The sequence below is a fragment of the Molothrus ater genome, chromosome 6 (genome assembly GCF_012460135.2).
Source record: "Molothrus ater isolate BHLD 08-10-18 breed brown headed cowbird chromosome 6, BPBGC_Mater_1.1, whole genome shotgun sequence".
Lineage (NCBI taxonomy): Eukaryota > Metazoa > Chordata > Aves > Passeriformes > Icteridae > Molothrus > Molothrus ater.
In genome coordinates this window covers 58,507,908-58,534,523 of record NC_050483.2, presented here as the reverse complement: position 1 = coordinate 58,534,523, position 26,616 = coordinate 58,507,908, and the positions used below count along the sequence as shown (strand labels likewise).

At 43.1% G+C, this 26,616-nt stretch overlaps 1 protein-coding gene and 1 long non-coding RNA gene across 2 annotated transcripts; one reads left to right on the top strand and one right to left on the bottom strand.

The window, feature by feature from the left end:
• Window positions 1-1,580: 1,580 nt before the first annotated feature.
• LOC129046716 (uncharacterized) lies at window positions 1,581-5,718 on the bottom strand. The gene is made up of 3 exons (XR_008508445.1): window positions 5,612-5,718; window positions 4,081-4,271; window positions 1,581-3,018 (listed from the first exon to the last, which is right to left on the bottom strand). It is a non-coding gene; the product is annotated as an uncharacterized LOC129046716 (long non-coding RNA).
• Window positions 5,543-26,420, top strand: NAA30 (N-alpha-acetyltransferase 30, NatC catalytic subunit). Its single transcript, XM_036384120.2, is given in 5 exon segments — window positions 5,543-5,771; window positions 5,773-6,618; window positions 13,885-14,008; window positions 16,025-16,080; window positions 23,002-26,420. Coding segments are annotated over 5 exon segments (1,248 nt in total). The 5' UTR covers window positions 5,543-5,687; the 3' UTR covers window positions 23,140-26,420.
• The last annotated feature ends 196 nt before the right edge of the window (window positions 26,421-26,616 follow it).

Here is a 26,616-nt window from a genome sequence, read left to right as displayed (position 1 = left end):
GTGACTTTTGTATCTTCCTCTGGTAAAATAAACTTGGATTATGGCACGGGGTCAGTGCTGTGGGAATTGCAGATGCTGGAGTGCTGTACAACACTCCCCTCTGGTGATTTCTCTCGTTACAACACTTCCCAAACCGCAGCCTTTCCCCATTAACCTCTTTTACATGGCAGATTCCCTCCCTGAGCACCAGCCCTGCCCTCAAACAGCCACTTTCCTCAGTGGGGACTGAACAACAATTTTTGAAACATTCACACACATTTTAATTTTCCTGATTTCCTCCTTCCCTGTGCCTATAACCTTGTTATGTTTTTTATATACTAAATTCTTAGAATTTAGAATAAATTAAATTTTATCATTTTAAATTATGAAAAAATCTAATTTTTTATATTTTAAATTCTCTATTTGCTGCTTCAGGAACTTGGACAGACCTTGTATTCCCACCTCTGCCAGCACACGTTGCATTTCCTCTCTAAATGCAGAGCTCAGTGCAGAAATTTCAGACCTGCAGGTACATCTTTGCTATTCTCTTGTATTTATTGGAGCTGCAGAGGATCAGAGCCAGGCTGCTTCAGTGGAATGACAGCATCTTTGCCCACACAGTGCCTGTCTCTAAATTTTGAAAGCATCACGAAAAAAAAAAAAAAGAATCAGTGCAGGATTCCTGCTCAGCATGGCGAGGTGTGGGCTTGCACTGAGGAAATGGCAGAGTTGGACACTGCCCCAGAAGGGAAGGGAAGCTGGGGACTGAGTGTGGCAGAGAGGTGGGAGGGGTGGAGCAGGTGAGGACACCAGGGTGGCTTGGCTGTCACAGACACACCCGAGCAAAGCAAGCAGGGACACCTTGGTGACAGTGACCAGGCTCAGCTGAGAGCCCAGATGGCCCAACAAGTGGATGGGGAGCACAGGGTGAAGCAGGAATGGTCATGCTGGACCTATCCTGATGGCTCAGGATTTGGCTTTTCTATTTTTCAGATTCTCTACTGCTTTACTGTGTACTTGTGAGCTTCATAGTAGGGGATGGTGAGCTCTGTGCACAGAGCAGGGAGGCAAAACAATTCCTGCTCCAGCTGGGCACCAAGGACAAATGATCCAAATCTCAGCCCAGGAGCACAAACACCGTGGGCTGGAGAGAGAAAAACAAGCAGGGTGGGACTGCAGGGGCTAAAGCTGGAATGGGACAATGAACTGCAAGATGCAAATGGAGCAGAACTGATCCCAGGGAGAGACCCCGTGCCCGGCCGTGCATTTTGTGACCATTTTGGGTTCACCTGGGGTGTAGCCCTGGCTGGGCTCTTGTGCTGCCCAGGGTGGATCCATTGAGGTCTCCTAATAAATCCCTACTTTACTCTTTAACTCTGTCCAGCCTCTATTCTAGGTCAGCCTTCACAAGGCACCAATCTCAAAGCTGACCTTGACCCCAAATGGGCAAACCCCAGGAAGGGGAACACCCTCAGAGCCATAGCACTGACAAGTCCCACAAAAAAATTTTACTTGCCCAAGTGAAAAAGCAGATTCCAAAATATAAAATTTATTTTTTATCTGGACAGGTGGAAAGGAAAAATATACTTAATTACAGCTTTGCTGGTGTGCTCAAGTAATGCAGTCACTATTAGGAGTAACTTTCTTAAAGAATTTTTGTTAATAAGTGAAGAACAACAGAGAACTTTTCAATTCTATTTCCCTGTCACACACTCATGTCAAACTACTTCCCCTTCTTTGAGAAAAAACCCAACAACTTCTTTATTAAGCACTGACCTGCTCCTATATTTTATTCCCCAGATTAAGCACAGCTCAATATTTTGTCCCCAGCATCCTTATTTTTGGTGCAGCCGGGATGTCACTTTGTGACATCCACAGGGATGTCACAAAGGCAAGTTTAGATGTCCATTTTCTACTATAATACCTTGAGAGCAACTGTGAAACTAAATCAAAGTGTAGGTACTTGCCTTCAACACTGAAGAGAAGAGGAAGGCCACCAGCAGCTCCCTTTCTTTTCACAGATACTGGAACGAAGTCTCTAAAGTTTGCCAAGTTGCTGTTTTCTTAACAAATTAACCATGGGCACCTCCAAGGTCACAGAGTTACTGAACAAAGCATGACAAACAGCAAGGTCTGTGTCTGAGCCCCATCCCTGCCTCAGAACATGTGGTTTGTGATGGGCAGTGTGCTCAGGGCTGAGGGATGTTCAAAGTGCAGTGAGAGGAAAACTAAGGAGCAAAACGTACCTAAAATTAGGGGGAAGAATAAAAAGGTGTGGGTTCTGGTTGAGAACATGCATTTTCAAAGCAGCTGTTTCCATAACAGAGAGGAGAATTAAGACAACCCTTAACTTAGACTGAGCATATCTCAGCAGTAGCAATAGAATCATAGAAATGTGGACTGGTTTGGGTTGGAAGGGGCCCTAAAGATCTTTTTATTCCAGCCCCCCTGCCATGGACAGGAACACCTTCCAGCAGACCAGGCTTTCATGATCATTTAAATCATTTTCACCCTCTCTAACAATGTGTCCTGGCCTGGATTGCCTTCTTCCCACAGACATCACCCTAACACATGGCTCTGACTCTCCTAATGCCACAGCAGCAACATGGCAAGTGAGAGCAGAGTTTGGGCCAGTCCTGCACTGACATTTGTTTGCTCTGTTTAAACTACCCCAGGCCAGTGAACTTGTGCCAGAGCAATTCCATTGGGCCCACAAGGATCCTTTGGTGCCTGATAACACACACACAAAAATAAAAATGAAACCTTTGAGCACAGTTTTGTATGTGAGCACCTCTGTGGAGCAGAGAGAAGTGTTTAAAAACAGATCTGCAGAGCACAAAGCCAACATGGATAGAGATAATATGAATTAACCTTTCTGAATAATAGAATAACCACTGAATGGTTTGGGTTGGAAGGGACCTTAAAAATAATTTTGTTCCAAGCTCCTGCCATTGACAGGGACACCTTCCACTAGAGGAGGCTGCTCCAAACCCCGTCCAGCCTGGCCTTGGACACTCCCAGGGATGGGGCAAAGGAGACCTGGAAAAGAATAAATAAATGTAAAAGGATTCAGATACCCGTTTCTTTCTCAAAATTTCAGTATTCCCATAAGTAGTTACTTTAAATAAAAGCCTTTAATTCCCTCAATTTCCAACAGGTCTTTTACTCTTTTCCCACTTTACTTCAGCATTAAGCAGTTAATAAACAGGAGGCTGTAACCCCACACTATTTATAATTCCTAATTAAAGAATCCTGTTAGGACATGTAGAGCAGTTCCTGGATTTTACTTTTAAGCTCAGACCTGTCACTTCCTTGAAAAATAACTGTAGCAAACGAAAATGAGCAAGTCTTATGAGGGCCCTGCAAAGCTTCACGTGAGGAAAGGAAAAAACCCCACAATTTCTCTGCATTTTGAGGGACCTTGTGTGCACATTAATATAATATTCACATCTAAAGGACTTGTTTGTTGCTGTGGTATCCATTATAATTTTTAAAATAATTATATTTATTTGAGGCAGAAGAGTGGCAGGGATGGCTTGAGAGTCTTTCAGCCTTGCTGAATTTCCACTGTCACCAGGCACAGAACGCAACCCAAGGCTCATCCAGGCAGGAATGACGTCCCTCGTGCAGCTTTTGGAAGGAAAAGCAACAATTCCTTCACTCTGATGTGCAACAGTGTCACCAGAACACCTCTGGTGCCTGTCCCCAGACTAAACACAGCTGGGAATGTCCTTGTGGGCAGCGCTGGTGCCTGCTCAGGCTTGGGCTGATCAAACAAAACCCAGAGCAGACAGCGACTGTCCCTCGTGCTGGGCACTGCTGGGGCCACGCTGCCAGCCCTGGCTGCCTCCATCCATGCGAAAAACACCAATCGCTTGTTTTTAAAATTTTAAAAGTTTAATAGTAATAAAATGGTTATAAAAATAGCAATGTAGTAAGAGTAATAAAAATTTGGGCAATTTGGATTAGGACAGTACGAGACAATAAAAACAAAGAGTTATGGACAGTCCGGGTACCTTTTTCTGGGCAGCACGCCCAAAAAAGGCCCCACATTAACAGAGGATTAACCCTTAAAAACAATAACCTGTTGCATACTCATACATTTCATACACGATGCATAAATTCCATTCAAACACAGGATTCTGTCTGGTCATTGTCAATTTCTTCCTCTGAATCTGACGGCAGCTGAGCGAGGCAGGAAGAAGTTCGTTTCTCCTGATAATGGAGCAATAAATTCTCTTTCTCTGAAAGATTCAGGTGTCCTGTGGCTGCTATCTCAGTGCGAGTCCTTTCTTTAAAAAAAAAAATATCCTACATAGCATAGTTTCTATTTTAACCTTATGTGATAACCTAAAACTATATTTAACACACTACTTAATAAAATTAATACAGCATAACTTTCTAACATAACACATGTAATATTCATTTTAATATTTGCGAAAAGCCAATCATAAAATATGCATTTTTCACAATTCAGGATGACATTTAGGGATTGGAACAAGTCCAGGGAAGGGAATGGAGCTGGGGAAGGGTCTGGAGCTCAAATTATGGGCTCAGCCTGGAGAAAAGGAGGCTCAGGGGAGACCTTGTGATCTGCACAACTCCTGATAGGAGGGGACAGATATCAGGAAGAATTTCCTCACTGGAAGGGTGATCACACACGGGAATGGACTGCACAGGGGGATGGCGGAGTCACCATCCCCAGAGATGCTGAAAGCAAAAAAGCCACGAAGCTATTCCAGAGGCTCCAGAGGAGCCACAGGGATGGGGAAGGGCCTGGAGGGGCCTCATGAGGAGCAGCTGAGGACACTCGGTGTGCCCAGCCCGGAGCAGAGTCAGACCCTGAGCAGCCAAAGCTCCCTGAGGAGAGCAAGGCAGGGGCAGGGACTGATCTCGTCACTCTGGGGAGCCCAGGGAGCAGCAGGGGCTGAGGCACGACAGGGTTAGGCTGGATATCAGGAAAGGTTCTTCCCCCAGAGGGTGCTGGGCACTGAACAGGCTGAACAGGGAATGGCCACAGCCCCAAGCTTGACAGAATTCGGATCTGGGACAACGCTCTCAGGCACAGGGTGGCATTGCTGGCGTGTCCTGTGCAGGGCCGGGCGTGCGACTCCATGATCCCTGCCCGCTCAGGACACTGCGAGTCTATGAAAGACTGGATGTGTTCACTCATGGGCTGGGCTCAACGACCTCAGAGGAGTTTTCCCACCCGGTGACCGCCTCCGTATCCGTGCCCCGCTCCCCCCGCACCGGGTCCCGTCTGAGGGCGCCAGCCCCGCCCCGCCGTCTCCAGGCGCCGCCGCCAAGAGAGGAAGTGTCGTAAGGGCCGACAGGAACTGGCCGCGGGTTTTACGGCCGCGGCGGCCGCGCTTGGCGGCGGCGGAGCGGGAGCTGCCCAGACGCGGCGGTGAGTGGCGGCGGCGGGGGCACCGCGGGCCCCGAGCGCTGCGGGAACGGCGCCGCCCGCGCCCGCAGGGGGAGCGGGGCAGCCGCCACAGGGCTCGGCGGGGCGGCGAGGCGCGGCCCGGGCACCGTGCGTGCCTTTGTTCGCGCCCCCCCCCCCCCCCCCCCCCACTCCGCTCCCCGCCGAGCGCGGCCCGTGAGGCCGCCGCGCCTCTCCCCCCCCACACACCTTCCCGTGGCCCCCGCTGGGTTTGGCGCCTTCCTCCTCCTCCCCGGTGAGTTTGTGTCGGTCTCTCCCGTAGGATATGGCCGAGGTACCGCCGGGGCCTAGCAGCGTCCTGTCCCCGCAGGGGGACACGCTCTCCCCCTTCCCCGGAGGAGGAGGAGGAGGGGGGGGGGGCTGCTTCCTCCTCCTCCTCCTCCGCCGCCTCCTATGCCGCCGCCGCCGCCTGCACCGGCGCCCAGGACGAGGAGGCCGAAGAGGAGGAGGAGGAGGAAGAGGAGGGACCCGCGGGCGGACGGGAGCAGCAGCGAGGAGGAGGAGGAGGAGGAAGCGACGGCGGCAAGGGGGGCTCGCAGCACCGCCACCACCACCGCCACCACCACCACCCCCCGCACCACAACCACCAGCTCAACGGCCTCATCAGCCCCGAGCTGCGGCACCTGCGGGCCTCCCTCAAGGGCAAGATCCTCGGCTCGGAGGCAGGGGCGGCCCCCGAGGGGCTGGAGAACAAGCGAGCCAGCAAAACAATGGGCTCCGGACAGCAGCAGTCGTCGCCCCCCAGCGCAGCGCCCTGCTCGTCCCCCCACGCCAACCACCTCCCTCCCCAGGGAAGGACTGCACCCTCTCCTCCTCCTTCTCCCCCGGCTAAAGGGGACAAGAGCCAGCCTGCTGCCACAACCACGGCTGCTGCTGCTGCTAAGACTGCAGCCCGCAATGGGCTGGCAGGAGAGACTGGCTTGGAGGAGGAAGAGCAGGAGGAGGGGGATGAAGGAGGGGAGGAGGAGTCGGAGTCCCTGCAGCTACTCTCCGGGTCCTTAGAAGCAGCGTGCAGTTTGAAAGGCTCGGGAACGGACTGTCAGCCCGAGGAGGACCTAACGATACGATACGTCCAGTATGAGTCAGAGCTGCAGATGCCCGATATCATGAGACTGATCACCAAAGATCTGTCTGAACCCTACTCCATTTACACATATAGGTATTTTATCCACAACTGGCCACAACTTTGCTTTTTGGTAAGTGCCGGAGGGAGCAGGGTGAGGGGCAGGAGTTGGGAGTGGCTTGGGGCTGGGGAGGACGGGGATGGAAGGGTTGGCGTTTGTGGAAATACTTTTTAATCATCTTTCTGTGGGTAAGGCCGAGCTTTTTTGGGAATACCTGTCCCCTTGTGACCCGTGCAGGTACAAGTAAAGCACGTGGCCGAAGTTTTGCATTTGTTAACACGTGTTTTAAATGGTGGGGAAAGGGTTTGAGCACAGGGCTAGGATCCAAGAATTCAGGGCTTCTAATCTTGGTTTTGACATTGGCTTTTGTGACCTTTGGTAGCTCATTTTATGATTCTGTCTCAGTTCCTGGGCTTGGATTTAAAAAAGAAAGTACTTAGTCCACTAATGCCTTGTAACTGCTTGCTAATTCTTGCACAATGGTTTTAAAATTGACTGAAGCAGGGCTGGCACATAAATGTTAAGTGATAGGTGGAGAGGCACTGTGAAAGGTTTAGCAGACTTTTTGATCTGTGAGCTTACTTTGACAAAGACAAGTCAACTGTGTTGCTTTTACAGGTGTGAGAGTGCTCGCAGCACGCAGGAATGCTCACGTTGGCTCCCTGCACTAACAGCATATTTAGTGTTGTATTCTTCCCAGTGCACTGTTGAAAGGCTGGTTTAGCTGCCTCCCTGCCTTCCTAAATGTTTAGCACTTTCTGTGTCTCAGTTGCATGCTTTTAGGATGACAGTGCATCCACAGGTAAATGAAAGTGAGTAGAAGCTGGCCTGAGGAGTGCATGTGCATAGTAAGGGCTTAGCTGTGCTCGATTTACTCATAGCAACAGTCCCAGCTGCAAAACAGAGCGTTTAGGGGAGTTTGTGGCACTTCCTTGCTAAAGAAAATGATGATTTCTTGTCTCTTGATGTTTTAATGAAGGCTGGACACCCCTCTGAAAGGTCTGATTTAGCCAGAGCCAAGGCACCCTTCAGTTCAGAGGTATCTCTGAAGTTTTGATGGAATATGAGCACAAGAGGTGAGGCTAGTGGAGCCCATCTGGCCTTCAACTTCCTGAATGCTCCTGGTTTAGGATCTGCTAGAATTTATAGCAGGATTGGTATGGTTTGTAGGAGGATTTTCAGAACTGTGCCCCTTAAAACCCTGCAGAGGGAATACAGTAGGATTACAGGAAGTTGAGCAAAGCAAAATGTTGACCTTCTGGAACAAAACAGAATATGGGAATATTGGAGGGCATTGTTGGATGCAAAGTCATGTTTGCCATTACAAGGATGCTGATCAGAGCACAGTGATGTTCAAACACTGAGCTCTGCCTGTGACAGATTTACCTCACACTGAGAGTAAAATACTCAAGAATTACAAAAGTCCATCCTTTGAGCATCAGGCGCAGCCCTGGTGATGCCAATGCAACGCTGGATACTCTTAGATCATAATGCATTTGTTTAGATTTTCACTCATTATGGGGTTTTTTTTTGTCAGGGAATAACTGGAGAATTTTGTTGTGAGAAGAGCAGTGACAAGTTGTTTGACAGAAAACTAAAACAGATGACTTCTAATAAGTGCATTTAAAGAGTAAGATATCACTCAAAAGAAAGAAAGCTTATTTTGTAGTGACAGCTTCATTTTTTGATAGCCCTGAAGAATCAACAAAACTTTTCTTGAACTCAATGCATTTACCATTTTTTTTTAGAAAGGTGAAACAATGTAAAGTACATAAAAGTGTAGAGAATAATACATGGCTGTGAATGTCTAAAGCCAGCAAATTATCTGCTTAATAATTTGAAGGTCTTGCAGCATACTGAGTCAAATTCATGTGTGGGGAGGTTGGGGTTTTTTGTGACTGGTTTTAATGTTTTTGAGGTTTATTTCTTAGAGGTCGTCTTGAAAATTTTCTGATCTATAAAATATAATTTGTTCCTGCAGTTAATGGACTCCTGAACTACTTCTCTCCAATAAATAGCTTTAAAATATTTATCTTCAGTCAGGGACTGCATATTTCAATTAGCAAGAATTGTCAGGATGGTGAGCCTGAAGCTCAGTGCCTGATCTCACAGAATCATTTGATTTAATGCATTGTGGCCCCACACCCTGCTGGTTTCAGGTTTTGGCTGGGTTTTGAGTGTTTTGGGAAGAGGGGTTAGCCTGTGATTTGATTGTATTTGGAAAAAGATCTGTAAGGCTTCAGCCAATTCCTTTGCTGAATTTCACCATCACCTTTTGAAAACTCCTCCAGAGCACATTCACCTGTTTTCCCTGTGCCCTGTCATGGCACCTTTGCTTTCCTCTCCCTGTGAGGGGAAAAGACTGACACCACTGAAATGTAAGGTGGGATGTGTGTTTTCCCTAAACAAACAGCACTTGGTGAATCATCTAAACCATAATTTCCCTATTCTGACGATGCAAAGCTAATTTCTGGGGACATTATTAACTTTATTGCATGGATCTGAAACTTGCTGAATTTTGGCTTGGCCTTCCCAAGCTGCCCAGTTGCTCTAAGGGCTGGTGCTTAAAACAACTCCCTCTCTTCAACTCCCTCTTCCTGCCTTGTGCCAGCCCCTGTGTTCCTGTGATTTTGGGAGCCAAGTTACCCCTCTGACCAGCTTTTACTTGTAAATGTGTGTGTATTTAGCTGTTTTAGGGTGATGCTCTGTTGGTTTAGAGCTCCAGATCTATTCCTGCAGGATGTCCCAGGTGCAGGAGGAGAGGTGGGAGCGCACAGCTGGAGGGAAGGCAGAGACCAGCCCTGAATGGTCAGTAGTGACCACAGTTTTGCAGGCTCAGACCACTTCCTAACTGTACACCCAAAGAAGAAGTTAATATTCACTTCAAAAGGACCTGGAGATACTGAAAGTCTTAAAACCCTGTTGAATTCAATATCTAATTTATCCACATAATTGTTATCCTGACTTTAGGGGTAGCAGCTTGGAAATACTGCTCAGTGCTGAGGTGTCCCACTGCAGCAGTATCTGGACTGTGGCAAGGTAATAATGACATTTTCCTCCATAAACTTCCAGTGGAAGGTGTCCCTGTCCATGGCAGGGGGTTGAACTAGATGATCTTAAGGTCTTTTCCAACCCAAACCATTCTGGGACTCTGTAAAACTCCAGCTGTCTGTTCCAACTCATGTTTTGCCTGTCTTCAGAAGAGCAGCTTTGCACTGTCTGTTAGGTGTGGGTGCCCAGTAAATGTCTGGGTTTTGCTTATTCTCAGAAGCTCTGTCAGCCCAGTTTCTCCTCAAATACCCACTCCTCTGTCAAAGAATGACAAGGGCAAGGGGCATTTTGTGTTTCATGGGAGGTATTTTTAAGCAATGTTACATCTTTGTCCGCAGATGGATTCGAAATGCATTTTCAACGTTGTAGCTTTCTTTTAAAGTGGTTTTGAAGCTTCTAGTCTTAGCAGTGCTAAAGTTCTGAAGCTTGCATTTCAGACTGATAAATAAAATATTTTAGAAAATTGTTTTCAAAATCCTTTAGCGTGGGAGAGGTGAGCTTAGGAAACCTTGCTCTGTGCCAGAGTTTGGGTAAGACAGAATGTAATAAAAGGCTGAGTGTTGTAACCTCTCCTGTAATTCACTGTACCATTCAGCTGCCTTTTAAGAAAAATCTAGAAAATCTATGCTTTTATTGGGTTCTTAACTTTGCCACTAGCTATAGCAGCATTTATAATTTAAACTTTCACAAGTTTAAAAATAACCTATTAATTCCATGTAAGTGGTTTTAAATGTGTTGTAAATCCTAAATGACTGCAGTTAAGTCTTGTTTTATACTAATGCTTTGCATTTTTTTAAATTGGATTTGATTCAAGAGTCTTAGTGTGTTGAAATTAAGACTTGTAAGGCATCATCCCTGTTCTTCACTTGTGGAAAACCTGGGGCTTAAAAAGGAAGAACCAGAAGAGTCAGGAGGTTGTCTGAGAAGTCTTCCTGGCCTTGTGGCAGATGTAGGAAGAAGTTTTGTAGGAGAATTTGCAAACTTTATATTCCAGTTTGTTTTTTGGGAGTGATCTCACTTTCACACAGTCTCTCCCTGTGGAAACTGAAGTCCCTGCAGCACCTGAGCAGGTGACAGCAGCCAGGGCAGTAATTCCAGGGGTGATCCTCACACAGGGGGGAATTGCTGCTGTCCAGGTTCAGGGAGGTGGTGATTTGCCAGGTCCTGGGGAGAGCTGTGGCTGAGGTGGCCCGGTGAGGTTAAAACCATTACCCTCAGTGTATCCTCTAATGGCATTTGGTAACTTGATCCCTAAATGGGAGCCAGCTCCTACCCAGCTGTGCCTGGGATAGTTGGGATGGACTTTGGTGCAGGTGTGAAAGGAAAAATGCAGTGGAGCAGTGCAGGTTCTGCTGGGTTTGAATTGCAGAATATTTCCCTTTTGGGGCTAGTTGGCTGCTTTAATCTGCTTTAAACAAAACTCACAGGATCTGGATATTAAATGCATACTCAGACTGTGGCTGGCAGACATAATGCCATCTTTGATAATGAAATTAATACAAATTGATTAATTCTATGAAAAATAATGTTCTTGCTGATTTACAGACATTTCTCTACTAGTTCTTCCAGTATATTAAAATCTGGTTTGTTTTAAGCATTTAAACTTATTCATAGGAACAAAGATGATGCAAATATTGGATTTGGATTCATGTATGTTAATCCTGCTACTAATAACTTACTATTGGAGTAAATCTTGTAGTACTCTGTGGAGTTTATAACATATATAGTGACTTAGACTGAATTCTGTTTGTAGAAAATTGCATGTTTAAAAGTACTCTTGTATACCTGAAAGGAAAATTTGGCCCATGATTATCTTTTCATAAATGATGTTGTGTGGGAGCTACTTTTCTTCCATCCTCACAACTCTCCCTATTTCAGTCTGGGTTTTTTTATTCACAGAGTTTAACTTTCTCCAGGTAATTAAATTGTAAAATTGTGCATCATTTTGGTTTAGGTTCATTTCCAGCTTTAGATAAGGTTGGAAAGAAGGAGAAAGGAGAGGAAAGGCAACAAAAACCCCTCTAAATGAGGTGGAAATGCATCATTCCCTTTGTGAGTGGAACAGCTGTAGATTAACTGCCAGACTTACCTGCCTAAAGACAGAGAAATAGATTTAAGGGTTTGGAGAACTGGTAACAGTCATTCTTTATTCAGCTCTCTGGCAGCAGTGGTAAAACCAGTGGGTATTTGCTTCTTTGATCACTGAAACAAAATTCTTTGCTGTTCATTTAGCATTTTAAATATATGATTCATGAATATAACTTTGCTAAAAAGTGCCCTGGACAAGAAAGAGCTCAGATATGAAATGTCTAGCTTGTCACTACTCCTGAAGCATGTAAAAAAAATATATATATAAAAATACCTTTAAAATTCTCCACATAACTGTTAGGATCAACAGTTTGCACGTGTTCACTCCAGGGCAAAGCACAACTACAACATGCTAGTTTGTGGTGTGCTTTTTTTTTTTTTTAGTGAGGGATAAGATTACATCGAGGTACTCTGCATAATTATAGCAATGTTCTGAGCAGTTTGTCTGATGATACTCTTTATTTAACTCCCTGCTTTTCTCAGGTCTGAGCTGAGATACAGAACTTGCCTTGAACTGAATCTTTGCATGCACAGCTCCTCTTTTCTGTGGAATAACCTGTGTTTTGGAACAAATGAAAGATTGCTTAGAGGCTCTGTGTTTCAGTCCAGTTAGATCATGCTACAGTTTTTGTTTGTTATTTTAAAAACCACTTGTTAGATTGTTCAGGGTTGTTCTTGGATACTGCTGAAATGTGTTTTCCTGCCAAATAAAAACTTAGCAATAGTTATATTTGCTTCAGCTACATTAGAAATGGGATTATAATCATGCTGTATCACAGGGCTTTGGAACTGCAGCTTGTACTTTTTTTGGCTGCTTCATTTCACCTTTGCTGCAGCTCCTGGTTAAAAGCTGACTTGGTTAATAACCCCCATCCAGGTGGAGATGCTCAAAGATTTGATTCTTTTTGGGGTGAAGAGACTGTGCCTGCAGTATGACCTGCAGGAAGGGATCTTCTGTCCAAGGAGCTTTGGCCTCCAAGCTGTGCACAAGGGTTCAGGTGGTTGAGTTTATACCACAGACTGTGGAGCAGTGAGCTCTGGCTTCACAGGTGGCTGCTCTGAGGCCTGGCAGTGCTGGCTCTAGCAAGTCCTTTTCATTTGCCATGTCTTAGAGTTGTAAATTTGGATTATCCACAGCTCTTGTGGCAGCACATGCTCGTGCCAATCATGTGCTGTGGTCCTGGTTTAGCTGCTGCACTCGAGCCCAAGGCTGGTCCTCCCTGCAGCTCTGTCACAAGCCATATGTAAAATTAGGAGTTTCTTTTTATCTCTGCCCATCTTTCCTGAGTGCCCAGGAATTTGTTTTCCCCTTGGATGCTGTCCCACTCTGCAGCATTACTGAGTTCTACTGCTGCAGGTTATAATGTCATAATCCCTTGTGCTGCCTAATCCCTCACTTAACATCACTCAGTTTTCCTTTCTCTCATGGTGAAGTTTTGGTGAACATAGTGGGTGTGCAAGTGGTTTGCTGAGTGTTTGGGGAGGAGTTGGGTCCTTTCCTTTTGGGGTTTTTCTTGTTCATATTTCAGGATGCCTACGTCTCCTTGACCACGGTTACTGTGACAATGCCACTGGGATTAACTGCCAGTGCTCTTAACAAACGAAATCCCCCACTAGTTAACATGTGTGAAATTAACTGTGCCTTTTTGTTTGTTCTCTGGGTGTCATGTGACTGAAAACGACAGTGTCTAAAGATTAAATGCAGCAACACGTTCCTCTGATCCTTTGTGGCCTTGACATTAAAACCAGACAAAAATTAAGCATGTTATCTAGCACAGCCCTTATACAGGAAAATTCAGATCACTATAAAACAGGAATGGACATTTTTCCTCTGCAGAAGCCCATATGAAATGGTAATTTATGCCTTAACCTGGTCTTTTATTTTATTTATTTTCCCTTTTTAATCACACATGTTCTTACCTGTAGACTTTGTGAAATGATAATGTGGTTCTCTCCTGGAATAATTCATTGGTTGTTAATTGTCCTGGAACTTTATTGGAATGTAATAAAGCAATTAAGTCTTTTAATCTTAGTAATACTTTTGGAGACACTTTTAAAATTTACTTTGTTACCTTTTCATAGCTTTATACAAACAAATTCTGTGGGGCTCTTTCACTTGAAAAATGAACTGTTTTACTGCTTTTGGTAGCCCTGTGGATCCCAAACTGAGAATTCCATGCGTGTATGTTTGTCTTTAAGGCCATGGTAGGTGAGGAGTGTGTAGGTGCCATCGTCTGCAAGCTGGATATGCACAAAAAGATGTTCCGCAGAGGTTATATAGCCATGTTAGCAGTGGATTCCAAATACAGAAGAAAAGGAATTGGTAAGAATAGCCTTTTTTTTTCTTCTTTCTTCTTGAAATCCTCTCTAGCTGGGATAACTGTAGCTGTCGTAAAGATTTAAGCTGAACTGAAGTTGAGGATGTGGTGCTTTGTGTGTCATCCTCGCCTTACTCAACCACACAGGCTCCCCAGTGGATTTTCTGATTTTGTTCAAATAACCTGAAATGCCCTGTGAGGTTCACACCTGGGATCTGATAAGGCAAAAAGAAAGGCAGGCAGCAGCCCCTTACCTCTACCTCTGCCAAATAACAGTGGGAACTGCTTTGTGGTTTTATGTGTGCCCTCATCGCTGTATTTCCATGTTGTGTTCAGGCTCCTTTTTTACAGTGAACTTATTCCCTGACTTCCCCCTATAAATTATGCATATATTACCCATCAGGGAGAATGTATGGAGCTCATTATTGTATTAATCAGGGAAGAAAAATAGCTGTGTATTGTTACTTGAGTGATTGAAATGGAGATCTGTTTTGTTGGGAAGGTACGTGGTAAAGAAATCACTCTTGGCAGGGAGTTTGCCCTTTCTCGTTAATCAGTTTTGCCCTGGTGAAGGGATTTTCATTCTAACTCCAGTTAGCCAAGTTGGCTTAATTAAATATCTCTTCTTATGGAACTTAATTTTTTCATGCTGGTTATTGTGAAATTACATTATGTAAGGTATTTTTAACCAAATGTAGATGTCAGCTCCAAAGCTTAGAGCTGTGCTTCACCACTCATCCACACTGAACAGCTCATGCTTCTGTGATTAAAGACAGAAAATTACTTGCAATCAAAAAATACAGTGATCCATTGCAGAATGTATCATTGTGTTTGCTTTCTTCCAGAAAAAACCCTCCAAAAAAACACATTACCACGACTGTTCAAGCATGTGCAGATTTTTTCTTTCCCCAGTGCAATTCAAAAGCCATTGTTGGTTTCTGTAGTGGAGCAGAGGAAGAGATACTGAGAAATCACTGTCTCTCCTTTCCATTTAGCTGAGTCATGAAGGAGTCTGCCATAATTTAATTGCAGGTGCTTGGATTCAGAAGTAAATAAGAGCTAATGCTGTTATTATGAAGATCACTGCTAGACTTTTCCTTCACTTTAGTCAGTGGTTAAATTAGAATTATATACATAGAATTTATCTTTAAAGCCTTGCTTACTTAACATCGTATCTGTTGGCTTTTTCCTACATTTGCCACCTTGCTGTTTCTCAAAGTGTGCTGTTAATCTGAAGATCTGCTTTAAATGTAGAACAGTTTGATCATCATATTCAGTGAAAATCTTACTTGATTAAAGTTTTGAGAATGTATTAAAACATTCTGTAGATACCTTGGGGTTTTTTTTCCTTTTCCATAGCTTTCTTATGGAAGTGAGATTCATGCAATTTCACTGAACAGCAGTTTTTTCCACTAGTAACTTTGAAATCAACTTTCAATTTCACCCCAATTCTACTGACAGGTAGGGATATTACATTTGTAGAACTGTTGTGAAATAGATGAAAAATAATGATTAAAAAATTAAGCTAATGCTTGACTGAGGGGAAGGGATGGGCTTTGAGAATATTAATAGATACTAGCAAACCCAAATGGGAATGAGCCATAAAAACAGTGGTTTCATAAGTTCTGTTACTAATACAAGTATTTGTTTTAGTAAGAGGAAATTCCCATGGAAGATGAATGTCCTTCAAGTACATGCCAGCAGATTTTGACTTTAAATGCAACAAAAAGGAATGAATCACATCTTGGAAGGCTATATTTAACACCATGTTGAGCAGAGCAGCCAGTTTCTAATATCCTTGTGTTACAAGAATCTTGCACTTCAGCTGAGTCTCTGGATAACTTCACAGATTATTTTAGTGTTCAAACTTGAGACTGCAGCTTGACTGCAACTCCTTGTTTTTCTTTGCTCCCTCCTTTCCCCAGGTGTCATGTCATGTAGGTAGCACACATTAGTCATATATAAACTGGCATTTTTGTTTTGCACTGCAACTCTGACACTTACTGAAATCTGTGTTTCAGGTACAAACTTGGTTAAGAAAGCTATTTATGCTATGGTTGAAGGAGATTGTGATGAGGTAAGATTTTATAATCAAAACTTTCATAATATAAATGGTTTGCACTCTCTTGTATGTGGATTCATTTCACAGGTTTTTCTTCTCCAGGACTTTTTTTAGGTGGGAAATAAGTTGGTAAGAAGCTCCTTTATAATAAAAGAGAAAACAACCTCTAAAAAAAGTATGGCACAAATAGGAGATGAACTTTCTAAATTTGTCCTAAGTGCTGAAATTCAGCAATTTACATTGTGAAGCTGCCTCAGCCTTCACTCAGGCCCATTTTCCTGCAAGGGCCCCATTTGAGGTGCAGCTGAGCAGTGGGCAGAGCATGTCCTGTGTGGCCCTGCCATCCCTTCAGAGTACACCCAGGCACAGAACAGTGTGTGCTGTGCTGCTGCAGAATGTGGATTTATCACAGGCACTCATCAGCCTGTTGTGACACTGCACAGAGCAGGGCTGCAGTGGGTTAGCTCAGACACACAGACCTGCAGGGAGAGTGACTGAACCACTTCCCTACAAGCTGGTACTCTTTCACCAGATTACAGTTCCTGCTTTCTTTAAAAATATAAATATGTACATAAAACAACTCTGTTGTTGTGTGCCTTGTTTAACTTGTGAGGAGCTCTCCATCCATCCATCCATCCATCCATCCATCATCCATCCATCCATCCATCCATCCATCCATCCATCCATCCATCCATCCATCCATCCATCCATCCATCCATCCATCCATCCATCCATCCATCCATCCATCCATCCTCTTACCCAGGTTATCTGTCCCTTTAACTTCCAGCTCCTTGGCACAGTGCACTTGTTGCTGATAAGTGAGCACTGTCATTTCAGTGTGTCATAGTTAATGAGCCTTTGATCTCTCTGTTATCTCACTTCAGCTGCTCCCTCCATTGTCCCACTGCTCCTTCCATTGTCCCACTGCCCCTGGGGAAGTTCCTTATGCAAAGCTACAATTGGTGTCACAGGGCTTTTGGCAAACACTCCAGTTTATTTTCCACTTGTTGTGTTTCTCCTCTTGCAGCATCCCTGCCTGTGCTCTGGCTTCATTCATTGGGAGATTTATTCTTCCCCTCAGATCCCTTCATGCCTCTGCTTGCTGCTGTCTTCTGCCCCCTCACCTTCTAATTTATGTTGTAGTTGGGCACTACAGTGCAGCCTGTAATTCTTTTAAGTTCTTTCTTTGGGCTTCTTGCTTCTATCCTGGTTTCTAAAATGCTTTCCTCTAATCTCCTTTACTACTTGTCTACACTGAGCTAATCAAGGAGGGATTGGTTGGTTTGTTCTCCCCATTGCTTTCCACTATGGTCTTGAGTTGATTTCCCATTTCTAGACTAGTCAAGATTTTTTTAAATTGCAAAATACTTGAGGATCAGGGTTACAGAGTTCACACCAGAGCTGCAGAAGTGAGATGCAGAGAAGGGAAGTGAATTATCGACTGTTATTAGAGAGTCAGGAGTAGAACTGGATGTTTCTACTGAAGCTCTGAGTTGCAGTAATTACTGTGTAATTTCTGAATGTCTGTGTGCTACTCCTCATGTAAATTCATTTTTAGATTGGACTATCTAGCAGGTGACCTCTGACAGTAACCTCTTCTGTGTCTTTTTCCTCTACCACTGTCATATTAATCCAAGATCCCTTTTTGCTGGCATTTTATCTCCATAAACATGAAATAAATGTGATAAGGCTTGCAGGTCTGCAGTGAGGTCTCATTAAGTGTTAGTCACAGATTTTCCTCTCTGGTGCTGTATAAATGCTTTGGACCAGGGGCAGAGGGCATTGCTCAGATTCTGTCTCTATTCAAAGGCACTACAATTCAGACTCCTTGAATTGTGTGCTGGATGGGGCCAGCCATGGTTTTGGAGCTGCTGTTTGTAGAATGATGATTCCAAACACATCCCCTGATTTTTGGGGGCTTTTGCACCAGCTGAGTCTTGTGCTGGCACTAAATTTTGGACTGGGAGTCCTTTAGGAAGCATGGAATACAAGCAGAGTATTTTACTGATTATTTTTCTGCACCATCAACTGAGGCACACCCACAGCTTATTTTTATTTATGTTATTCTTTTCCACATATAGGTTATCCACAACCAAACAGCCAATGTTTTCATGTTTGTTTTTTCCTTTGCCACCAAGTAGGTTTCTTCCACATACTCAAAATGGTGTAAAATAAGGAGGTTATGTGGTGCAGTGCTGAGTTTTGAGTCAGACCAGAATCTGAAAAATCTAACTAGACACCCATGAAAAGCTCTGCCCAACTCTTGGGTCTCACCAGTTTTCACAGCAGTTGTCAGGAGATCAGTTTCTGATTAATTGATGCTTAAAGCTCATCAAACACAAAGTGGTGCATCATAATAATTTGTCTGTGTGAGGCATAGAAATAGTTTAATCATCCCTGCAGCTTTTTAAGGTATTTTTCTACATCTTTGAATAAAATCAGAATCCTGATGAAAATAAAAAGATACTGCTTTTTGAGATAAGATGGAGTGCAATTAAAAGCAAAATGCTATTTTCTGAAACTTGCTTGGAATAGGATTAAAAACATGAATATGCAGCTGTGGGTGTCGTGAAAAATTTCCAAAGGCTGCTTGGAAACTCTTCCCTTCAATCTAATTATGGAATAGATGCAGTAAATAGACTTAATTTTAATAATTTGTGGCATATAATCTGATAAATGCCTCACTCAGTGTGTTGCTTTTCAAAGTATCACAGATTTGGCTTTGGAGGTACCAGTGTTGAGTCCTGAAAAACAAAGGATTTATACAACACCACAGATGAAAATCTTGACAAATCACAGCTGATAGGTGGCATTTCAAAGCCTGCTGCAATGGTCTGGTGTTTAAGGACATTTTTTTCCCCTGGAGGCTGTTTTAGTGGGAATAAACCAGGGCAGGCCTATGGAATGAGTGGGTTACAGTGGTCAGCACCCTGCCTGAGAGGCAGAGTCTTCCTCAGGGGTGTGGAAGATTTTCTCTGGGAAAGCTGGGGAGGTGAATAGAGTGGAATGGAATCTGTGTGCAGGGGAGGAGCTGGCCATGGAGCTGGCCATGGCCTACATTAGAATAGAAACCAGGGAAGTGATCTGCTGTTGGGGGTGGGTGCTTGAACCAGAAATAACCTTCAGGCCTGGAGAAAATACTCACACAGCAGCTTCCAGCTGGAGTGTCTGCATATAACATTACAAAACTTAGGCATCTCTGATTATTTTTTTTTTTTTACCTTTGTGACTTTTTAAAAATATTTGATGCTCATGAATTCTGATATTTGGGGTAGTGAACTGTACTGGGCTGAGTTTCCAGTGGATCACAGTGATTTAGGATAACTCTGGGCTGGTTGCATAGAAGAGGGGAACTATGGAAATAAATCAGGTGAAGGTGAGTAGTTCTACTTTCAGCTCCAAAGTTTTGGAAATATTTTTCTTCCAGTTTAAAAGAGAAAAGCATGTGCTGACTGCAGCAAGGTGGGTGTCTGGCTGCTTTTTGTACTGTTTTTGCTGGCAAGCAATTTCCCACAACTCTACAGCTGAAGGCCATCCTGTGGAACTGTTACATCCCTTAATTACAATTGGAAAGGAGGAGTTGTTCATATGCAGGTTTTCCATCTGTAACAAATGACTGAGGAATCTGCATACAATCCATGCACTTGGTGTTACTGAAATAATATTTCAGTCATATGAAGTGAATGGATTGGTAACTAATGAAAATAAGACTCCAGTAATGGGACTTCAAAAACCCTTTTTAAGCAAAAATGTAGAACATAAAAGGGAACCACAGATTTTCATGAGACTTCCCATTAGAACTTCAGGGTGATTTAGAGTGGGGTTTCTGACCACACTATATGTGTGTCATTTTAATTCAGCACCACACTAGTAAAAATGAAATGTGCATTTTTATGGAATCCTGTTTGAAATCATTACATTGCTGATATTTTTAGTTTCTCCCTAATCTACAAAACATAAAAAGTATGAACTTTAGATTTTGGGTGATGCCTGTCTTTAAAAGTTAAGGCAGTTAAATTGATTAAGGACACTGGACGAGCCCTCATAACTTGAGTCTGATGATCTGTCAGACTTAAAAGTAAGAATAGCAGCCTCCTCTGAGTGCTGAGAGGACTTTCTTAATTTGGCTGTATCCATTCTATTACTTGGCTTTTAAACTTGAGTTCCTTCAGAGTTTGAGCTGAAGAAGCAAGAGGGCTTGACCACTCCATTTGGCTTCAGTTCAGGAATAAATTAAAGGTGTGAAAATACAGCAACAAGGAACATTGCACTCCACTCTTAATATAGATATGTTTTTGCTTCTAAACCCAGTTAATATTAGAGTTGAGCTAAAATGTTTGGTTTATGAAATTTAAGATAAAAGAGAATGTCACAACCTTCAGAAAGTTGCAACTTGAGCAGAAAACACTGTTAAATCTAATCAGAGCTTTGCTGCCCTTCAGGGGAGGTGTAGCTGTGTTATCAGAGGATTTAACAGGCATATATTACAACAAAATCGACCCACAAGAGCAGAAATAAATGTAACAATTGAGGGTTTGGAGCTTGATTGAAAAGCTCACACAGGAAGAGATGCGTTCTTCACCAAAGGAAGCTAATGAAATCTGAATAAAATATGCCTGTGTTTCCTTTTCAGATAACAGAAACATGGCCTCAGCTGCAGTATGTTGAGATCAGGGAATTACTTTTCATTGTGCTGAGGCTTCCTTAGAAATACCAGAGCAAATCTCTTGCATTTGCTTTCAAGATGAGCATTCACTTAGGTAGTGGGATTCCAAAAAACCTGTATTTCAACATTTAACCACTCCCTTCAGCTCAATCACCTGCAGTGCTGGAAGTGTTTTAGCATTGCCAGGTGTTGGTGCTTGCAGTTGAATAGAGAGTTGTTACATCACGGTGCCAGGTTACTGAACCTTTGAGAGAGTGAATGCCCTTCATAGCTGAGAGTTCAAATAAATAATCCTCTGCACAGGTCAGATTCCTGCTTTGGCTTCAGTGTTTTGTTTAAATTGGAATTAAGGAGTTGTACAATGTGTAGAAAATATCCTTCTCCAGCAAAATGATGGTGCTTCCATAATTTCTTACAGATGAATAGTTACCCATTTTAATGGATGAAGGATGTTAGGAGTTCTCCAGTTCCCACGGGACTTACTAGTAATGTTCTGGGAAGTGCCAAACAGAGAAATTCAATCTCTCAATCTTGTCACAAAACTAAGAATTGAATTAGGCTGTCTTAAGTGTGCAGCTACAGCACTGCCCTGCTGTAATTTAAGAACTCTGATGATTAATATTTCAATGTGTGACTCTTAGTTCCTTTTTTTAAAAACTGTTTCCAAGTCTTATGTTGTTCATTGGGTTGTTATCCCCAGCTTCATTGTTCTTTCAATGTCCTTACACTGAGAAACACAGGTGGGATTTCCCATTGGAATGTGGCAGCCAGTGGTTAGACTGGTCACCTCCAATAAGATTTAAAAATCCTTTTAATGCATTTATTTGACTCAAGTTTCAGGCCACTCTGACCACTGGCTGCCTCCCCCTTTCACACTGGCCTAGCCACTCCTCAGACTGCAGAAAACAAACCCTGTGGAGAGAAAAAGGAAAGGTTTTCTGCCAGGTGGCTTTGGAAGGAGCTCAGGAACCAGCCTCGAGAGGTGGCAGGAAAGGCCAGGGAAAAGGGAGTTGGAACGTGTGCCTGAAGGAGGGGAGGCCACAGAAGCCACAGAGCAGATGGACTTTACCTGCTCTACAAATCCAGGCTGGTATTTTGGTCCTGTGTTTTCATTCTATGGTCTTTCTACAGTGACCATCAGTTGCTCTTTAATATGTGGATATTCACTATCAGGGGTGTATGGAGCCCAAGCCTTGTTAGTTCAGCCCCTGTTCTTGCTAATAGCAGAACCTTCAATAATTGAGTTGAGCACCAGTCAAGAGGCAGAGTGAGTTTTTATTACATGGAGGCAATGCAGGGCTTGTCAGTTGTGGCAGAGCTCTGTCCAGTGCATGTGTAGAAAAGAGAGAGAGAAGAATCTGAAATTCTGAACTTTTTGTGATTAATGTCTTGTTAAGGCCAGTGTAGTTTTTTACCTGTGCTTGAGAATTCTGATACAATTTTGAGTCTAATGTGGACTACTCTTGGACTTGACTTTGGATGGTCTGAGTTATTTCTGACAGGTCTTTATGCAACTGGGATCTTACCAACAGAGGGGGAAAAATATGGAAAACTCTGCTTATTCTTCTGGTGTGCACTGCGATTTGGGTTTAGGGTATTTGCTGGTACCCAAACTGGATCAGACTCAGAGCAGCCTGGGATAGTGGAAGGTGTCCTTGCCCATGGCAGCAGGGGACTGGAACTGGATGATCTTGAAGGTGCTTTCCAACTTAGACCACTGTGTGATTCTTGTGCTGAGCAAAAATATTCACTGCAAGTGTTGGGTCTGACAGCTGCTGTCAATTCAGAGCTTTTATCTACATCTAACTCCAAGGAATCAGGGGTCAAAGATATTAAATCATTAAATCCTCATGTGCCAAGGTCTTGTGACATGCAGAAGTTCAGCTACTCACTCAAAAGATGTTTTGGACCCTAACCTGTTTGGTAGCTTGGGTTTTGGGGGAGGCTGTTTGGGATTTGTTTGTTGATGTGGTTTTTTACCCTTGTTATGAGGTGGTGAACTGAAATACTGCTTACAGCCAAGAATAAAATCTTGAATGTTGTTTACAATTACAGTTGTGGATGAAATGCTGTATTATATTTTTTTTAATGTGGAAGTGGATGCTTAATGTGGAAATACTGCTTAATTAAGTAAAGATAAGAAGAAATGAATTCCATTCATTGCTAACAACCATACCTTTAAATAAAACCATTGGAATTGGTTCAGCAATTGTGTACTGCCGACTAACATGACACGCTTTTTTTTTCTTTCTTTCTTTTCTCCCTTAAAGGTTGTATTGGAAACAGAAATCACAAATAAGTCTGCTTTGAAACTTTATGAAAACCTTGGTTTTGTGCGAGACAAGAGGCTGTTCAGATACTATTTAAATGGAGTGGATGCACTGCGTCTGAAACTGTGGCTGCGTTAGGAGACCCCGTCCCAGCCAGCAAGCGACGTCCCAGCAGCGCAGAGTTGTCCTTTGCATGCAATGCAATTTGTCCCAAATTGCTTTGCAAGGTGGACTTTTAGTACTTTCCATGCAGCTCTTAAACCTGTCAGTGTCCCATTGAGTGTCGCACACATTCGTTGCACTTTGGCATGGCGCATTTGTTCCGAATTAAAGCCGATTGTCTCAGACTCCGAGTCCTTTTGGTACCAGCCAGATGTGCCAGGTGATAGCCAAGATATGTTCATTCATTTGCAAGTCTGCTGACTCTTTAGGACATCCACACAGTGAACGTTTTAGCAGAGAAAACCTGGATGGGAACGCCGCTTTTGGTTCCCGAAAATTCAAAATAAAGCCAATGTAGATTGTAAAATTCTATAAGTATACTAACATTTCATACAAAAATTGCCATAGTTTTCTGGGGAAGAAGAAGAAGAAAAAGAAAAAAAAGGCTTCAATTTTAGGTTTTATTTTTCAATATTGAATTTTTCCATTCTTAAATATTGGTACCTCAGTGATTAGTGAATGAAAAAATGTATTGTAGGGTGGGGTGTGTGTTACAACGAGTAACCATTAAATTGCGTCTGCCAGTGCCTGTATAGATAAGTATATTTGTCTTCACCTCTAAGTTTGGAGTGCATGCTTTTATTCTTTTACTTTCTTCAGTTGTCTTTGCAAGGAAAAAAAAAATCTGCTTTTATTTAAATTCTGGATTTGATAATAAATTATTTCAGATTTTTATAATTCGGATACTTCTCCCAAACAAGGGGTTGGAAGGCCCTTCTTATAGCAAGAAGTGTAAGCTATTTTGAAAACCTTGAGTAGCTGCTAAAAGAACCTGGTGGCACCAGTGAATCTCTGCTGGGTTTGGATGCACTTTTGTCATTAAAAGAGTGAGGGACTTCTTTTAAAAGAAGATATAGAAAATTAATGTAAATTGGTATGATTTTTATTTAATCAAAATTATTGCTAGAAGCGCTGAGAAACAGCTATTTTAAGATAGTTGGAACAATTTTTTTCAGATTCAGATTGCTTTGCTTCAGTGTTCTAAAATGCTTCAATCTTTGGTTCTTGGTCTTGGAAGTGAATTTCAAGGTGTATCATATTCATTTTCAGCTGCTCTCATTTTCTCAACTTACATGAGCTAAATTATTGGGGGATTTTTTTTCCCCTCTAAAATCAAAGCAGCGGGGAAGGAATTCTGTCTCTCTTTCTTGCATTCACTCTTGCTCTGTTTTTCTTTTTTTTCTTTTCCTTTCTTTATTTGGGCTTACATAGGTTTTACCAATACCCATCATTTTTTTCAGTAATGACAGCGTTGAGGTTTTCTTGTTCCGTGTGATTCCATAGCCCAGGTCTATGAATCATTTGGGTTGGGGTTTTTGTTTTGTTTGTGGGGGGGTTTTTGGTTTTGGTTTTGTTTTGGTTTTTTGAAAGACAAGAATAAAGGTATTAGGTGACTTGTGGAAGCACCTCTGTAATCAGAGATCTCAGAGTGTTCAGAGTTGGAAGAGACCCACCAGGATCAAGTCCAGCTCTGAGGTGAATGGTCCTTACAGGGATCAAAAGGATGAACTCTCAGTGAATCCACTCTCATGGAACCGAGCGAATTCTCCAGATTTGCCTTACTACACTTTTTTTTTTTTCCTTTTTAGGGTTTGGTTTGAGTCGTGGGGTTGGTTTTGGGTTGTTTTTTTTTTTATTTGTTTGTTTTCATTTTTGCTAATTACTGTACACTAAAAACAAAACCAACAAAACCCCTACCTCCAGTATCATTTGGAAAAGAGCCCTGTGCAGGAAAACTGGATTTGAGCAAAGCCACCTTTTGCACAGACCAAGCGCACATGGTGATGGACGATTCTTACCATGTACAAATCATGAGTTGTATTTGAAAATAAAGATTTTTAATGGAAGTTGGCCCTGCTGAGTTTTCTGCTTGTAGAGACACCATCTGTGCTGTCGAGGGGGTCTGTTCCCCTCAGTAAAGAAAACTCATCTTTAAAAGGGTGCCCAAGACAAAGTGTTGTAAGTGGGGTCTGTTACTCCCAGGACATGCTGGAGCTCAGCCTAAAGCCTCTGTGTAGCCACTGCTGCCTTGTGACACCATAAAACCTCTTGTTTTTCTGCCAGTTTTTCTGGGTGGCTTTTCAGCAGTTTTGATCAGTGCTAAGACTTCGACGTTGGATTCAATCCCTTGAGTCAGGTTTCCCTCAGCTGTGGTCCAGGATGTAGGGGACTGCCTTGGAGCTGGATCAGGAAGGTTTCAGACCTTGCAAGCAGCTGCTGGACTTGATTCACAAATTGCAAACTGGGCTGCCTTGTGTGTCTTGCTGGGGTTTCAGTCTGCAAAGCCAGACAGGCAAGTTTTCTATTGGTTAATATTTAAGCCGTGGGTGTCTTCGGATTCAAAAGCCGACTGGCAAGTGAGCTGAAATCCCTCCTCGCTGCCAAAATCATTCCTCTGGAGCAAACTTCAAATACAATCTGGTTGGTTATTGTAAGAAGTGGTTGCTGCCATGCCTGTGTTGAAAATACTGAGCAAAATAGGTGTAGATCTCCCTTTTTTTGTTTTTCAATATGGCCTGAAAGGTTATGCCATGGCTGCTGTGTCACAGAGTCACTGCAGGAGACACTGAGCTGCATGTGCTGGGTCCTGTCAAACAGATTTGTTCTCTGTGCTGCTTGGGATTAGGAAATCAAGTGGGAAGCCTTGAATTTGCATAGGTTTTCAAAAGGAATCTAGCAAGGAAAGGTTGGTTATTTCTCCTGTCTGTTGCTAAACACAGTTCTCTCCCCCTCGCCTTTTTGCATTGACAAATCTAACTAAGGAGTTGATTGCTTTTATATTTAAATTTGCCCAAATGTTGCTATTGGCTGACATGTCAGTCTGGATGTTTGCATTCATTATGTTGGTTTTTTTTAAGAAATGATCAGGTTCATCACCTTCAAGGCATCATCAGATTGGTGTTGCAGAGTATGTCACAAACTTTTTCAGGGCACTGCAAGACATTGCTACAACTCAGTGCTGTGTTGAAAAAACTTCAGGTCTTGTATAAACATTACAACCTGTGTTGGAGTTCAGGTATCAGGTGGGCATCTATGAAAATAGCAAGTGTATCTCAAAATACTGGACTGCTGTTTTGAGTGGATTATATTCTTCTGTCCCTTTATCCTTTTTGATGAGAACAAAACCAGTGGGGTTACGAAATGTACAAGTTGTCTAAATACAATGCAGTCAAATAAATGGTTACGTTGTTTATCTATTTCCTTTTCAACGGGAATGTTCTAGTGCTTGTTTTGCTTGCTCTACAAAATACAAACGCACACTTGCTCAAGGCCAGGCTGGATGGGGCTTGGAACAACCTGGTGCCCCTGCCCATGGCAGGGGTGGTCGTGAAGATCCCTTCCAACCCAAACCATTCTGGGATTCTGTGACAGAGAAATGGTGGGAAAATTTTT